At 43.5% G+C, this 18,102-nt stretch overlaps 1 protein-coding gene across 4 annotated transcripts in view; it reads left to right on the top strand.

Annotated features, from left to right (window-relative positions):
* The window catches only part of UBE3D (ubiquitin protein ligase E3D), an 86,243-nt gene that overhangs the window by 60,079 nt on the left and 8,062 nt on the right, over window positions 1–18,102 (top strand). For 2 of the 4 annotated variants that reach the window (XM_038761124.1, XM_038761122.1), the window contains one exon: window positions 10,663–10,773. The exons of the other annotated variants lie outside the window; for them this stretch is intronic. In XM_038761124.1, coding sequence (XP_038617052.1) covers window positions 10,663–10,686 — 24 coding nt within the window. In that variant the 3' untranslated portion in view covers window positions 10,687–10,773. Of the gene's footprint in view, window positions 1–10,662; window positions 10,774–18,102 lie in introns of those variants that run through there. 4 annotated transcript variants of the gene reach the window in all.

Raw genomic sequence — 18,102 nt, 5'->3', positions numbered from 1 at the left:
TGGGGACGGTGTCCTACCTTGCCCTACATGATTGAGAAATTTTGCACAACCTTCCAGTAGTTGTGTTTATTCCATATTTTGCTTGCCTCTTGCGCCTAAGGAATTATACATTTTTAGCTCCTTGCTCCTGGTTTCACCCATCTTGAGGTACCACGTAGATTTAAGTTGCAGAAGTTTACTAGATCAGGTGGGGGTGTGGTCACACAATGGAGAACGCTATAAAGCTGAAGTTTAATATGGTACATTTGGCCTCGGGGTTTTTTGAGTCATAAATATTTAATGAGCCCATTTGGAATTGAGTTAACTCAAGGACTTTTTAGAAGACTATTTCACAGGCATAATTTTGATAATAGAATTCTCCATTTCAGGGATCCCAAATTCTAGACAAGTGACAATTCTTTTTCACACTTGTAATACCGAGTGCAGAACCAATGATAGATTTTTGTCAATTCCTTACCTGTAGGTGTCTTTGAATCTGTCTGGAACAGAACTGCTGTTGTTAATAGTGATGCTCCAGAAAGGACATTCCTTCTGTGCAAATAAGGAGCAGAAATTTTAGGAGTAGCACATCCATAAATCATGCCGGTAAAGAAATAGCAGGAGCTGGTTTAACCAGATTTCACAACATTGTTCCTCTTTCCCCTAGGAAGAATTACTTCAGGAATGCTCAGTTCTGCCAGATCACTGGGTTTCGCTTCCTGTTTTGGCTAGAAAGCTGACAGTTCATTGCTCTGCACCCAGTAAGCTCTCAATAAATTTGACTGATTGACAGGGAATTATGAGAGGGTTGCCGTCAATACAACGAGAGACGTGTCAGAAGAAATAGTTGTGAGCATGTGCATGGCAGTACAGTGAGTGAATACTTTGACACAGGTTTTCCTGACCAAGGATTTTGCAAGGACGCAAGTCCTGTGTTTTTGTAAAAACGGTGGTGTTTGTAAAGTGTTTACTGTATGCCAAATTTTGAAGTAGATACAAGATAATCTGGTAGGACACTGCCCCTGTTCCACAATGGGAAGGAGAACAGGCACTTATTTAATCCCCGTTTTACAGATGAAGAAACAGAGAAAGAAAGAAGTTAAGTGACTTACCTAAGGTCACAAATTATAGGAGAACTGGATATCCAGTTCACTCTCCATTCTGCAATCTAACCTCTGACTTGGGCCTGTCAGACAATCTGGTGGGGCACAGTTAATCCAGCCCCTGATGAGCAGCACCTGGTTAATCAAGTATACTGTAAATACATTTTGTCCCAAAGATGCCTAAAAACACAGGCCTGCCTGGGAGTCTGAGTACCTGGGTTCTAATACCGTTTCTGCTACTTACCTGCTGTGTGACCTTGGACAAGTCACAATTTCTCTGGGCCTCACTTCCTTGTCTGTAAAATGGGGATTGAATACCTTTTCTCCCTCTACTTAGACTGTGGACTAACACATAGTAAGTACTTAACAAATCCCATTCAGAAAGACGCCAGGGATTGTTACCCTGGCAACCAAGGATGTCAGTAACCCCGGTGGGAGAAGAGGTTTGGACCCTGGATTTTGTGAGCAAAATCCTCAGTTACGCTGTCTTTATCCAAGTCGTTTCCGTCAGCTTCTCACTGCTCTCTCTGTTCCGTTCCCGAAGAAGCTAATGGGTTGGATTAATGTGGTCACAGATCAGATGCACTTTCAGAGCCAATGCTCAGTTCACTGATCTGTGTCAGCCAAGGAGATACATTTTGGCTTGGCATTACAGGGATGCCGTAGATCTTGATATTGATGAGACTGATTTTTTGCTGCACTCGTGGGACGCATTAGCTTTAATGGTGATGACCAAAATGCCATTCTCTATGTGCAGAATTTGCAATGGCTCCTTTTTTCTTCAGTGAGATTAGGCCACCTGCTCACCGGGTTCTTGATTGTTTCAAAAGCCAGTTCTTATTTTCTCAGGCTTTTGTGCCAAAAATGCAGTGACAAGTAGCAGGGAAGCAAGGCAAGCAAGCTGCTCTGTTTCAGACAGACAAAATTTCTCTTGCTTTCTCCAGTAGCTTCCTTATTTGAAAATCTGAGAGCATGAATTAGAGCGGGCATTCTGGGGGTGGAAGGAGAATGGTCATTTGACGGCCCCATCCTGAAGACATCTCGATACGTACGTCTGATGGCTGCCACCAGGAAGAACAGAATAGTCAGAGGACAGATGTAAAGTGAGGAAAAAAATAGCAGAGTCTCTTTTCCTCAGCTTGAGGGGCAGGGCAAGTGGCCCAGGGCAGACATTTCTCCCCTGGAAGGAGAGGGGTCAGGGCCTCCGTTGAAACACATCAGATATTCCTTCTTTAAAAAAGGGTCAAGAGATCTTTAAAATTACTACCCGGTGGGAGCCCAGACTGATCCGTCTAATTGTGATTTTTGTACATTTGATCTATCCTAAAAATTTTTAGCACTTAAGAACGGCCACTTGTCCTGGGATTCTGTCTCTGACAGGGTCAGCAAAGATGCCTGCGGGAATAGTATGGAGATTGCTCTTCTTACATGCATTATGTAACTCTGTGACTAGAGTTTGCACCCTCTAAGAAGGCTGAATTTTCCCCTCTAATAATGAATTTTATGGACCAGAGTTTTCAGTCAGTCAATAATCGGCGGTATTTATTGAGCACTTACTGTGGGCGGGGTATGCTGTACTAAGCACTTGGGAAAGTACAATAAAAGCGAGTTGGTAAATGCAATCCCAGCCCGCAAAGAGCTTCAAGTCTACAGGAATTACCAGCTGAATTCCAAGCAGCTCTCCACATATACCTGTCAGTCAATTGCTTTCCTGCTGGAGGTGACCCACAGTGATTATCCAGATAATTGAGACTAGAAATGCACTTAGTGGCCTCAATTATATCTTCCTGTTTCAGGCCAAGTTTATTTTTGAGCCCGATTTATCCTGATACCATTAAAATGAATAAATGCATTAAAAAATAAGTATCTAGCCCCAGTACCATTCCACTTGGCAACAAATAGCCTTAGGACCTTTAATCGTGCCATTTCAGTTAGGAAAGTGAATTTAACCTTGTATTTATAGTTGTAAGCACCTAACCTTCATACATTGATATCAGATGCTCTTTTTTTGCATAAACATATCTGGCAGCAGTATTATAACCACTGTTGTCATCGGTATAGATGACAATAATTCCACCTCACAATGAAAACCATCACAAATGTAAAAAATAAAAAGAAATTACATAATCTCTTTTTTTAAAAAATAAAAAAGGTATTTGTTAAGCACCTATTTTGTGCCAGGCACTGTTCTAAGCTCTGGGGTTGATATAAGCTAATAAGGTTGGACACAGTCTGTGTCCCACATGGGCCTCTCAATCCTAATCCCCATTTTCCTGATGAGGTAACTGAGGCCCAGTGAAGTGGTGGAGCTGGGATTAGAACCCAGGACTTTCCAACTCCCAGGCCCATTATGTGACCATTAGGCAACACTGCTTCTCTAGACACAGTTCCAGTCCCTGTCCCACGTGGAGCTCACAGTCTCTTTCTCAAGTTCAGTTCCACTGAGCTCCTTTCTCTCCCATCCTCCTTAACTATTGACGGGGAGCTTGGTTTTTCTGATTCCATGAGCAAGGGTTGACTTGTAATATTTGCATTGCCTTTGTGAGTTCTCTTCTTGCCTGCTAAAGGTGAGGCAGAAAAGGTGAGATTTAAAAAACAAAATGAATCATCCCTGGACTGTAGCAATTAGAATCAACATTACTTCTTAAAATAAATGAATGAAGCTGGCATCAAAGACCCACTGAACGCACCCAACTGTCTCATTCAGACTTCCCACTAAAAGCTGCCATTTCTACTGCCACAGCTAACAGCAACTGCATTTCCAGTTTTTTTTTCACAGTAGCTAATGCCTACTTAAATTAATTACAAGTATCCATCCCATCTGGGTATCCTGGGGATCTATTCCATTAGGTCAGGCTTGAGAGGTGACTAGATGTTATCTTTAGGAATTTCTGCTCCATTGTTCTATTAAATCGGTACCCGACTCTAATAAATTTATTTCCCGGCAAGCCGAACATTTTTACTTAGTTTATCCACCAAATCCACCCCAATTCAGTGACAGTGTAATTACAGTAAGGCTAGGAAGACCGTGATTCCATTTCTTTAGTTTTATGCTTGATTTATGCTACACTTCAGCGTAAACAAATAAAAACTAAACGTTGCCTTGAGTAACTGTTCTAGATGGCAATTTGATTCCTTAATGATGTATTATGAATATAATGCAAGTGATGTTTAAATATTATTGTGTAAACTATCAAATTTTGCTGCAACCAGAGAGATAGCAAAGTTTTCTGTGGGAACATTAATTCTGAATTTGCTGACTTTGAAATAAATGAAATTTTAGCCCAAGAGTTATATTAATATAGTGTTCCTTGCAAAGGAATACGTTTTTAGTTCAAGAAATGTGCAGAGAAATTATTGAAAAACTGATTGCACAAAAACCAGAAAAATAAAACAGTGCCATAGTATAAGAGATGCCGATTTCAAATTTTGTGTGCTGAGACAAACTGGGGATGGAGCCTCGCTAGGGTGGATCAGCAAGGGAGGAGGGAGGAAAAGAGGGGACAAGGCAGTACAGGGAAAGGGATCGCGAGAGGAAGAGCAGGAGAGAAGTAGGCATTCCATTTAGCGTTTCTTATTCTTTTACCACTTGCAGATAACTCAGCACTTACATCGACTCATTGCTTTTTTTCATTTTGTTCAAATGGTTTGGTTCATTCATGCCATATGCATTTGGGGAGCTCAGATAGTTGCTCAGTTATTTTTTCCTTCTCACTTGAAATAGCATTTACATTTTACTAAGGTGCCATTTCCTAAGCTGAACCAAAGCAGTGACTACAAAGGGTCAAATGTAGAGAATCATTGAAATCTCTGGAGACAAGAGCAAATGAACCTCTCCATCACACAGCCGGTGGGTGAGTCATCGTGGTTTTTAACCTATTTCGGTTCTGCTTACCTTGAGTTTGACTTGTTGATCCAGGCTGTAGAATAGACCACTTCATCTCCTGCCTGTGGACCCCACCTGTCCCTAAAGAATTTGTCTTCTAAAAATGCTTAAGGGGCAGATTGTAGGAAAGCAATTCAGAGGACGCAAAGACTGGATTTTTTTTAATGGCATTTAAGTGCTTCTATGTTTCAGGCACTGTACCGAGCGCTGGAGCAGATACAAACTAATCAGGTTGGACAACAGTCTTAATCCCCATCTGATTAACTGAGGTGAAGAGAAGTGACTTGCCCAAGGTCATACAGCAGACAAGTGGTGGAGGTGAGATTAGAACCTAAGTCCTTCTGACCCCCGGGCCTGGGCTCTATCCACTAGGGCATGCTGCTTCCTATTGAAAGAGGATAAAGGTGGGGGGAGGAATCCTTTTTAGTAAGGAACAACAGTTGGCAGGACATTTTTTCAGGAAAGAAGGGTTAATCTAACAAGTTAAAGAAAGCTGCCAGCATCGAGTCTGCCTCAAGGGACTCAGGTGTACAGTGAAATGGGAGTCAAGGGAAACCTAGCAAAAGACTTGCTCTTATTAAAACAGCACCACAAAGACAGAACAATTTTTCAGTCATCAAGTACCAACTATGCCCAGGGCTGCTACGTTTATAAGGAGTATAATCAGAGAGCAGAGGTATTTATTCTTCATATTGGTTAAATCGCACTCATCAGTGAGAAAGCCTCCGGGCATGAATATGGTGAGAGTAGTTTTTATCATTTTTAGTCATTCGGCAACTGCCCGCTGAAATACAGTCTGCTGTGTCTCCCAAAGCAAACTTTCTTCCTTATATAGAGTGTAGACAGTTGGAGTATATCCTTATATAGAGTATAGATACATAGAAAAGCAGCGGGGCCTGGTGGAAAGAGTACTGGCCTTGGAGTCCGAGATTCTGGACTTCAGTTCCCTGTGCCTCAGTTCCCTCAACTGTAAAGTGGGGATTCAATCCTTGTTCTCCCTCCTACTTGGATAGTGAGCCCGGGACAAGGACTGTCTCTGACCTGATATACTTGTGTCTACCCCAGGACTTAGAATAGTGCTGGACCCATAGTAAGCCCTCAACAAATACCACTATTATATTTTTAGACTCTACTGTTTCCCCGATCGGTAATTTATTTTAATGTCAGTCTTCCCCTATAGACTGTAAGCTCCTTGTGGGCAGGGATCATGGGTGCCAACTCTGTTGTACTGGACTCCCCCAGATGCTTAGTACAGTCCTCTGAACTCGTAAGCACTCGATAAATATATTGATTCAGTGATTTTCTTCCCGATGAAAAGGGCCACCAGCTGCAGTGTTACTTTATGTTGCAGGCTTCCCGATTGTATTAACTGCAGACAATGAAAGACTGAGAAGAATTCCAACTAGAATCAGACTAAGGTGAATTTGGCATTTATAGGAGGCCAGGACTTCAGGCCCTGCAAATCTGCGTGGCTGGGTTACTTCTTCCCTGACTCAGTTTTTTTGTCATTGTTGTTGTTTTAATATTACTTAAGTGCTTACTATGTACCAGGCACCCTAATAAACGCTGTAGTAGATATAAGCTAATCAGGTCGGGCACAGTCCCTGTCCCATATGGGGCTCAGTCTTAATCCCCATTTTATAGATAAGGTAACTGAGGTCCAGAGAAGGTCAGTGACTTACCCTAGGTCACACAGCAGGCACAGGCCTGTGCTCTATCCACTAGACAACACTGCTTTTAAATTATTTAAAAGTATGTGAAACTGATTCGTGGGGACTGTTGCATAAGAACAGTGAAGTAGGTTTGCATAAGAGAAGCAGCATGGCTTAGTGGCAAGATCCCGGGCTTGGGAGTCAGAGGTCGTGGGTTCTAATCCCGACTCCGCCACTTGTCTGCCGTGTGACCCTGGGCAAGCCACTTAACTTCTCTGTGTCTCAGTTACCTCATCTGTAAAGTGGGGATTAAGACTATGAGCCTCACGTGGGACAACCAGCGCTTAGAACAGTGCTTGGTGCATAGCAAGTACTTAACAAATGCCATCATTATTATTATTATTATTATGAGCACACCTTCCATCAGAGAGATACTTCTGTGGGACCCAATTGAGAGCAACAAAGTCTCAGCACTGCTCAGGCGCTTCCTTTACAGAGGCAGCAGGGGATGTTCCATTTAATGTTGCTTTGATGCTCTCTGTCGGGGTCTCCGTCTCAGTTATACAGCCGGTGCTCTCTCTTGAGGAACTAGTGTGAAGTCACTTCACTTAATCGTATTTACTGAGCACTTACTGTGTGCAGAGCACTGTACTAAGCGCTTGGAGGAGTATAAAACAATATAATAGCCGCATTCCCTGCCCACAAAGAGTCTAGAGGATGAGCTTTCAGTGATTCAATACCAGTTCTCCTGCCTACTTAGACTGTGAGCCCCACAAGGGACATGGACTGGGTGCCCAACCTGATTATCTCGTACCTCCCCAAGCCCCTGTTAAGGTGCTTGACACATAGTAAGCACGTAACACATACTACAATTATGATTAGGACTTGTCTTATGCTGTCGAGTCATCTGCGACCCATAGCGATGCCACGGACACATCTCTCCCAGAAGGCCCCACCTCCATCTGCCATCGTTCTGGTAGTGGATCCATAGAGTTTTCTTGGTAAAAATACAGAAGTGGTTTACCATTGCCGCCGTCGCCCTAGACTTTCCCCTGTGCCGCTGCTGCCCAGCACAGGTGAGTTTTGACTTGTAGCCAATTGCCTTCCCCTCGCTAGCCACTGGCCAAGCTAGGAATGGAATGGGTAGACCTCTACCTGACTCTCCCTCCTATAGTCGAGACTGGTAGACACTGGGAACTCTCCAGGTGTGACCCTGAGAGGGGATGATTAGTACTAGTAGCAATAATAGTAGTAGTAGTAATAATAACATACCTTACAAATGAAAAACTCAACGGTAAGCTCCCTGAGGACAGGGATCATGTCCATTCAATCGTATTTATTGAGTGCTTACTGTGTGCAAAGCCCTGCACTAAGTGCTTGGGAAGTACAGTTCAGCAACAGAGGCGATCCCTGCCCACAACAGGCTCACAGCCTAGAAGATGTCTACCAACTCTATTGTATCATACTCTCCCAAGTGCTTAGTACAGTGCTCTGCTCCTAGTAAATACCATTGATTGATTGAACAAATACCACTGATTGATCAAAAGGTGCTCAACAAACATCATGGGGTGAGATTGGAAAAAGGGCTAAGTTCAAGTTTGGCTTGTATTTTCCCGTTAGTCGAATGCTGCCTATTTTCTGCTTGAGGGTCGGATGGGTTTTGAAGAGAAGTGCTAACTTCATAGGAGAGATTCTTCTCACTTCTGCATCATGAATTCCTGAAGGTTCTAGCGTTTAAAGTTCTTTTGTTTCATTCTTGATGGCTTTGTCTTCAGCAGTTCTTCTATTCGAGAAATGACAGTTCAGCAAGCGCTCAATACATACCTTTGATAATTACTGCATAGAAATAGTAGCTGTCTGTACCCTGAGTTAGAGTACTGAATGTGTATGTGGGCTGTATCCCTTTGTATTCTTTTTTAAAAGCCAGAAGCTCCAAGTTGCACGAAATGTAATTATCTGCCTTGGAATGTGGAGATTATTAGAAATGAGAGAGTGAACTGGCCAGACTCAGATAATAAAGCTTTGAAAGCGATCCATTTGGCCATTTTCGCGTTGACTCTAGGCAGTTCAAGAAATGATGTTTGTGTGGCATTAATTTAGGGCTTTAGTATGGCTAAAGTGGATTATAAGGGATCATGAAAAACAGTTATTACAAGAATAGCAACCACTAGCCGAGGTAGCTTAGGGAGGAATCAGTCTTAGGGGATGCGGTTTTATCCGGAACGGATACCGGCAAGCAGACGGCAGGGTGAGGGAGTTGGTCTGATGAGAGTCCGATAACTGAGATAGCCGAGGCTCGGGCTGAGAAAGCCCCCCTCCTCCACCCACCTCCTGCACTCCTGCTAACCAATCCAGTCATGGGGATGGGGAGATTTGGATCATCTCTCCGCCTCCCAAGCAGAAAAGACGCAGAGAACTAAAAACAGGGAAATAGTCAATCAATCGTATTGATTGAGCGCTTACTGTGTGCAGAGCACTGTACTTAGCTTTCAGGAGAGTACAGTACAACAGACACATTCTCTGCCCACAACGAGCTTACAGTCTACAAGCCAACTCTGAATTTTGCCCTTTTCCCAATCTCACCCCGTGATATTTGTTGAGCCCCTTTCGATCAATCATTGGTATTTATTCAGTCAGTCGAGGTGATCAATCAGTCGTATTTATTGAGCGCTTACTGTGTGCAGAGCACTGTACTAAGTGCTTGGGAAGTACAAGTTGGCAACATATAGAGACAGTCCCTACCCAACAGTGGGCTCAGTCTAAAAGGGGGAGACAGAGAACAAAACCAAACATACTAACAAAATAAAATAAATAGAATAGATATGTACAAGTAAAATAAATAAATAAATTTATATATATATATGATGCAAGAGGCATCCGATCGAGGGTCGGGGACCAAACATACTAACAAAATAAAATAAATAGAATAGATATGTACAAATAAAATAAATAAATAAATTTATATATATAAATGATGCAAGAGGCGTCCGATTGAGGGTTGGGGAATAAATACCATCAATCAGTCAATGGTATTTATTGAGCACTTACTATGTTCAGAGCACTGTACTAAGCACTTGGGAGAGTACAGTGCAACTGAGTCAGCAGGCGTGTTCCCTGCCCACAAGAGGTTACATTCTAGAGGGGAAGATGATAGAGCTAGTAGATATGACGATCCCTACCCTCAAGGAGCATGAGGTTGGTGTTTGGAATGAAGTCTAACTGAAATATCTAACCCTGGCTCTGCCACTTGTCTGCAGAATGACCTTGGACAAGTCACTTAACTTCTCTGTGTCTCAGTGACCTCATCTAGCTTGTATATACTCCAGCACCTAGTACAGTGCCTGGTACATAGTAAGCGTTGAACAAATACCATTAAAAAGGATGCCTAATTATCACCCTAAAATTTTAATTAAAAGACCATGCCTATTGGGAAAATAAGCCTTGGAAATTGAAGAGTAGGAAGCGGCGTGGCCTAGTGGAAAGAGCCCAGGCTTGGAAGTCCTTCAGTTCTAATCCCAGCCCTGCTACTTGCCGTTTGTGTGGCCTTGGGTGCATCACTTAACCTGTCTGTACCTCGGTTTCCTCATCTACAAATTAAGGAAGGAATGTCAGTTCTCCCTTCCTCTTAGACTGTAAGCCCAGTGTGGGACAGAGGCTGTGTCTACTTCACCTATACTCTATCTACCCCAGCACATTGTACAGTGCTTGGCACACAGTAAGTGCTTAACAAATAGCACTTACTATGCATTTTGCTTTCTGGAAGCACAGAGCCATCTTCTGTGAACTTTACGCATAACTCGTTCCTTGAAATCCTTGATGAGATGCTTTATTTCTATTTGTCAAATCCCTTTTTGCACTTTCAGGTAGAACATAACTCTGTTTTCGCAAGGAGCGAAGCTAATTTTACATTGTAGTAATCGTACCTACTCTAGGACAAAAGCTCCCCTGCTTTTTACTGTTTTCCAGTTTCATAGCTTGAGGAAAGAGGATTATCCCCGGGGAACTGTGACACAGCTTTATTCATTGTACAATTGTCCTTCAGGGTTCGAGTCGAAGAGAAAAATAGCCCACAAGAATGAGAGGAAGGAAGGGGCTTAGAAGAGTTGACTAAGCGCGAAGGTCGTTAATGATACCTGAAAGGAATAAAGATGATCAAGTGGACGTGGAAAATCTCATTTTGCCGAATAAAACCTGATTGGGTTTCTTCCAAGCAATACATTTTGCAGCCACTAAATGAAACACCTAAGCTGGTGGGTACAAGAAACGGCCTCCCCACCCATGGGACGAAAACTTTGTATTTGAGGCTGAGGAGACAGGAAAGGTGGCAAGAATGCAGAAAGAAAAGGGGGCAGGCATTTCTGAAAAGCACAGTCGGGGGGAGGAGGGGATTAGCTTGGAGCGGGAGCTGAAAAAATGAATTTCAGCCTTTATGTGAATGTCAGAGCAAAGCCCTAAAAAATGTAGGGCAATAAGAATTGGTAGTTAGGATAAAGCATGTCTTCATAAAGACATTTCATTTGTGTCGCTGAGAGAAAGCAGTGTCAGTCTGATGGATCCAAGCACCTGCTCCAAAGGCTCTAGACGGCTAATTGGAGAAAGGGATGGGAATTTGAAAAGCTTCGGGACATCTTGAGAAAGAAGAGAATGGAAAAACTGGTGAGGCGTTTTGGTTCTGGTGTCACCTCTGCAACTTCAAATTTTAAGCAACCTTTAGACTGTGTTTAAGTGAAATCATTCCCCAAATAAGCATTATGGGGATCACTTCCTTCCTCTTCTCTCCTCTCCCCTCATCCCCCCCCTCCAGACACACACACACACACACACGCACTCACACTCTCTGTTGTCTCTCAGACTGTGATCGTGGATGGAGGTGCTGCTACTCTAAACAGTATTCCTGAGGGAGATAAGTGCTCTCCCCGGACTGCATTTCTTTAGTCTCGACTCAGTACTCCGAAGGTATCTGGCCACGAAGGTACACATCAGCATGGCTCAGTGGAAGGAGCCCGGGCTTTGGAGTCAGAGGTCATGGGTTCAAATCCCTGCTCCGCCACCTGTCAGCTGTGTGACTTTGGGCAAGTCACTTAACTTCTCTGTGCCTCAGTTACCTCATCTGGAAAATGGGGATTAAAACTGTGAGCCCCTGTGGGACAACCTGATTACCTTGTAACCTCCCCAGTGCTTACAGCAGTGCTTTACACATAGTAAGCACTTAACAAATACCATTATTATTATTCTTATTATGTTTCTGACCTCCATAAAGATCGTGACCCTTTATGTGTGCCCCAAAGCTGGATCTCAAGGAGCTTCCTGGGGGAGCCAGCTTTCCCTGGGTGCCCACAAAGACGCCAGTTCCAATGGTACTTTGCCTTACACTGTAGGAGACAGAAATAAGGATGCTCTTATTATACCCTCAACAACTTGGATTGTTAGTCACAGATTTGAATACAGACTTTGTAAACAAAAGGGTTCTTTTGTGTCCTCTGAGTTAAGTGGACCCCCACATATTGCGTTTTCACAAGGCCAGAGAGTTTTCCTTTCCTTATGGTCACCTCCTCCCTGCTCTCCCGCTCCCCTGCCAGATATGTTATTATGCAGGAATAGAGGTGATTAGAGAGAAATATCGAAGTCAGGGATCGGGTCGTGAACTGGGGTGATAAATTAGTAGAAGGTGTCACAGTTGCATTTGTGTTTCTTCATATTTTTTGCCGTGACCTATTTCTGTGGCTATGAAAAATGGTTTTGCCAACTTTCTTTGACATTATCCCAAGGGGCTGGGAGAGGGCAGGTGGCTCTTCGGTAGCTGAGGAGTGCATTGTTACTCCAAGTGCTAGTTGAGGTCCGCCTGCAGTGGCTCTGTGTACAGTGGCTTGGCAGCGGAGAGAGAACAGTTTTGGTGATGGTCAACTATCCTGCAGACCTGAATTCTGAGAGATTTAGCTGGTAATCTAAGCGCTTAGTACAGTGCTCTGCACACAGTAAGTGCTCAATAAATACGATTGAATGAATAATCTCAGTTCTGCTCATTCTTTTTTAATGGCATTTGGGGTTTTCTGTTTGTTTTTTTGCAGGGGAGGTTGTTATGTTCTTTTGGGGCGGGGGGGGATTTAAGTGCTTACTATATGCCAGGCACTGTTCAAAGTGCAGTAGATTCATTCATTCATTCAGTCGTATTTACTGAGCGCTTAGAGCCAAGGTAATCAGGTTGGACACAATCCATGTCCCACATGAGGCTCCCAGTCATAATCCCCATTTTACTGATGAGGGAACTGAGGCATAGAGAAGGTCACACAGCAGACAAGTGGCAGAGCCATAACTAGAACCCAGGTCCTTCCGACTCCCAGGCCGGGGCTCTATCAACTTCAATTTTGAGCCCCCTGTGTTCTGTGTTTGATCTGATTTATTTCCACTTAATAATAATGTTGCCACTTGTTAAGCGCTTACTGTGTGCAAAGCACTGTTCTAAGTGCTGGGGGGGTGGATACAAAGTGATCAGGTTGTCCCACATGGGGCTCAAAGTCTTAATCCCCATTTTATAAATGAGGTAACTGAGGCTCAGAGAAGTTCAGTGACTTGCCCAAGGTCACACAGCAGACATGTCACAGAGCTGGGATTCAAACCCATGACCTCTGACTCCAAAGCCCGTGCTCTTTCCACTGAGCCACGCTGCTTCTCTAGCCACACTGCTACTTCAGTGCTTAGAACATAGCAGGTGTATTATTACCCCTCTGCTCATTAAAACCACTGGGTTGTTTGGTTTCTTCTTTTTTTTTTTGGAAAATACTCTGAGCAGAGCACCTCCCTGGGGGATGCCCACAAAAAGATGCTGTGATTTCTGCCCTCCAATTTTAGTCTTAGTGGGCAAACGTAGTAGAGAGCCGATATAATTTTGGCAGTCGCTTTCTAGGGTGGAAAGTGTGTTTGCTCCGGGTGACATTGGAAATCTGTAGCTCTTCCCAGCAAGGATGACGCCATCAGTGGTATTTACTGATAGCTTGCCGTGGGCAGAGCACTGAACTAAGGACTATGTCTGTTGAGGATTGGCCAAAGTCAGGGAGAAGTGTCTGTTGCTGAGAGAAAGCGACTGTCACTCTGTTTCATAGCCTCAGACTACCCTTAACTTTTGAAGCAGCATTGTCTAGTAGAACATCGGCATGGGAGTCATAAAGAGCTGGGTTCTAATCTCGCACCCTGCCACTTATCTGCTACGTGACTCTGGGCAGGTCATCTCTCTGGGCCTCAGCTACCTCATCTATAAAATGGGGATTAAGACTGTTGACCCATGTGGGACAGGGACTCTGTCTAACCTGATTTGCTTGTATACCTGTATATATGTTTGTACATATTTATTACTCTATTTATTTATTTATCTTGTACATATCTATTCTATTTATTTTATTTTGTTAGTATGTTTGGTTTTTTTCTCTGTCTCCCCCTTCTAGACTGTGAGCCCGCTATTGGGTAGGGACTGTCTCTATGTGTTGCCGACTTGTACTTCCCAAGCGCTTAGTACAGTGCTCTGCACACAGTAAGCACTCAATAAATACGATTGATTGATTGATTGTATCCACCTAGTGCTTGGTACAGTGCCTGGCACAGAGTAAGCGCTTAACAAATACCACAATTATTGTTGTTATGATTATTGTGCCAGTGACCCTGGGGGGCCTGACCAGAGAGTTGGGATGGCTCAGTACAGTCCATCACTTCTCCAGAAATAAACTGTGGGGCATCCTGCTGGCAGTAGGATAACTCCCGTACTACCTTACACATCACTTGGATAGAATTTCTCAGGTGGGAACAACATCCTCCAGTGTGAAGCCTGGAAGTGAATATTTGCCCAGAGGTAAGTCGTACAGATGGTATAAACTTCGGGATGGCACTAGTTGTCCCTGAAATGGACCCATTTGAAAGATTTAGGTGATGCAGCGTCACCTAAGAGGCCTCTCAGTGTTGCGCTTCTGTCCCTGCTGTAGTCCCTACCTTCTGCACGGAAGATCACTTCGAGATGCAGAAGGGCTTCCAGTCGACACCTGGTTTTCATCTCCCTCCCCACCGTGATTATTTCTTTCTGAAAACTACAGCCCGTAGATTTCACCCCAAATTCATTTAAGAAAAAAGGCCTGGATCTGAAAGGAATGGGTAGTGTTTCGCAATGAGAGGCCTCATATTCTTCACCTGTAAATTGGGAATAATACCACCTGACCCCGGCCTTGCCCTAGGTGAGAGAAGGTTGATGGCTGACTTTTCTATCATTCTTACATGCAGTTCCTGTTGGCCAAAGAGGAATTGAGGGAGGCTCAAGCAGAGTGGCCTAGTGGGAAGAGCAAGCACCTGGGAATCCTGGGTTCTAACCTTAGCTCCACCACTTGCCTGCTGTGTGACCTTGGGCAAGTCACTTAACGTCTCTGTGCCCAGTCTCCTCATATGTAAAATGGGGAGTAAATACCTGCCCTCCCTCCCCTTTAGACTGTGAACCTCATATAAAACTGGGACTGTTTCTAACTTGATTGATTATCTTGTTGCTACCCTGGTGCTTAGTAAAGTAAGCGCTTAACAAATACCACTATTATTATTATTTATATTATTGTTATTATTAAATGTGTATGGTGGTGGTGTGGGTTGGGGGCATGTTCCTCTTAAGCAGGGCTCATTTCAGCTTTGCTCTTATACTGCTCCTTGGGGAAAAGTATCTTCATCAGGTGAAAAAATTTCATCCTGAAGTGCAAGTGTGTCCATTTGTCTCCTTTGTGTTTCCAAGTGAACTCTGAGGCCTCCTGAATATGTTTCTGTGGAGAGTCCAGAAATATCCCCTAATTAACTGAGCATGTTTACCAGACTACTTTTCTTCATTTTCAAGTGGCCTTTCAGCCCCCATCGCCTCCAGCTAACAAGCACTTGCAGGACTTGGCTCATTCTTCCTCCACATTTAGGTGAGCATATTCGAGGCAGGAATTGTGGTCACCTCAGAAGGCACTGACTCACCTAGATAATTCGATGCCCGAGAGAGTTTCTCGAACCTTAATTCTGAAGCCGTCATTTCTCCTGCCCACTTCCCTTTTGCCTTTTCCCAAAGGAATGTTCTCGCCTGATTATAAAACCAGTCTCCCAGCTAGAAAGCTCCATTTCTCCTTCTCCTTTCTCTGGAGGCAAACTTGGGCCTTTTCCTTTGAATCTAACAGAAAGGAGAGGTCGGTTCTAAACTTCCTCTGTCCTTCTGCCAAAAGCAGTGATCTCTCCTGGAGGGGATGAATTGACGGGTAGTTTTCTTTGGCCCTGCACTCAACATGCCTTTATTTCCCTTCAAAGACCTTAAAGGAAGGGCTCTTAGCTCCCATTTTGGAGGAAGGTCCCTCAGTTTCCACGTCCTTTTTCATAATCCATGATCCCCTGAAGCATTTTATCTGAGTGTGGCAGTTTCCCTTTGGACTGCTTTCCAATAAGGCCATCGAAACCGAAGGAAGGCAGTAGAATCACCAGGGAGATGATTAAGCGGCTCCCTCTAGACTGTAAACTTGTGGGTAGAGAATGTGTGTGTTACATTGTACTCTCCCAAGCGCTTAGTACAGTGCTGTGCACACAGTGAGTGCTCAGTAAACACCATTGATTGAAGTGGTGGGAATTTGTCATGTGCCCCAGAAAGGTGCCTGCAATAGAAACCAATCAGTGGGATTTATTGAGCGCTTACTGGGTGAAGAGCACTGTATGAAGTGCTTGGGAGAACATAATGCAGTAGAGTTGGTAGATGCAATCCCTTACCATCAAGAAGCTTACGGCCTGTCCATCTAATAACAGGATTTATTAATCACTTACTAAGTATGAAAGCGCTGTACTAAGCACGTAGTGGGGAGTAAAATACAGTAGAGTTGGTACACAATTCCCGACTTCAAGGAGTTTACAATCTGCCTCAGAGCTTATAACATTATGCTAAGATCTTGGTCAAATATATCACTTTGCTTCGGTCTTTATTAATGTTCGGAAGTGGATGTAAAGGTGAAAAAGGAGCAGAAGGCTGTACAAACTCACTCTAAAGGCAGAGCCTGCATTCTTAATGAACCCACTTTCAGGAAAACTGATGTTATCAGATAAGCACCTGTGAGCACGCCCACAGCTGGGACTTCCAACACTTCACTGCATTCTATCCAGATAGATGTGCACTGTCAGAAGAGGGTTCTGTAATTTCCTAATGGTGTTATACACACAAAAAAATCCCAGTGAACACACACCCTTTGGAACAATGGAGCATACAAGAAAACTTTGTTTCCCAGACTCTTAAACCTAGAGCTAAAAAGCCCCATGTATCTTCCCCGGAACCTGTAAATTGTTATTGATTAAAAGTATTTCTCAGCAAAAGCTTCCCTTTTCAAATAATTGAAAAGATTTCAATCTCCCTGGCGATGTAGGAAATCAGCCCCAAGACATTTCTCCTTGTATTCATTCTATTTTGGCTGCTCTATTTCCTGCAAAAAACTTGGATGAGCTGAGGCAGATTACCGCGATGTTATCAAAAAGGCAGTGGTAAAGTTTAGGGCTTCAGAAGCATCGTCTTTTTGTTTTATAGGTCTGTAATATCTCAAGGCAGAACACCCTACTGGAGTGAAGGCATCTCTTAAGTTAGCAGTGAAATTAGGAAATAAGTTAATTTCCATTCTAATAGGTTGTGTCCCTTAGAGGACCATTTTTAGGGACCCTTGGGAACCTCCCCCAATATTTGTTCTTTTGGGTGAGTTGGTCTTCACTGAGGCACAGAGTTGCAGAACTGAAAACTCAAGGAGTTTAAAGGTTCTGTCATCACCCTGTTACCATAGCAGCGACTGTGACAAATGGCTGACAATCTGCTTAGGGCGAAAAGAAGCTATGCTGATCAGCAGTTCTTTATGTCAACGCGTAGATGTAAGGGAACAGGATGAGAAATGCCATGGAAAATAGTTGATGCTGGGTGAAGGGAAGCAAAGTTGATTTTCCCCAGCCCTCTTGGAGAGAAGGGAGACACTGCTGGTATTTTATTTTGATATCCATTTGCAAGGATAAAGGTGTTCTTTTCCAACCCTAAGGTTCTGTTTGGAAATGTCCTGATGGTTTGATCTCCTAAAATATGTGTTTATACTAATGTCTGCCCTCTCCTTTAGACTGTAAGCTCATTGTGGACGGGAACATGATGACTACCAACTCTGTACTCTCTTGTACTCTCCCAAGTACAGTGCTCTGCACACAGTAAGCATTTAATAAATACGGTTGATGGATTAATTGATCTGCTGTCACATTCCAGGTTGTTTATTGGCATTTGATAGTCATTTGCTGGCTTGCAGTGATTTCTTACCCATATTGCTACAGCCTCATCAATGCAGAGTCAATCACTTTCTTTTTGTATAATCTGATTGGGCTGAAAGCACGAGTACCAGGTTGCAGTGTCAAGCTCTTATTGAATCCTCTACATCCAGGGTCTGGACTGTTGGAATGTCTAGAAAAGGCGATTTTAACACTTTTA

Source organism: Tachyglossus aculeatus, chromosome 19 (assembly GCF_015852505.1).
Source record: "Tachyglossus aculeatus isolate mTacAcu1 chromosome 19, mTacAcu1.pri, whole genome shotgun sequence".
NCBI lineage: Eukaryota > Metazoa > Chordata > Mammalia > Monotremata > Tachyglossidae > Tachyglossus > Tachyglossus aculeatus.
This window is presented reverse-complemented; position numbering and strand designations above follow the sequence as displayed.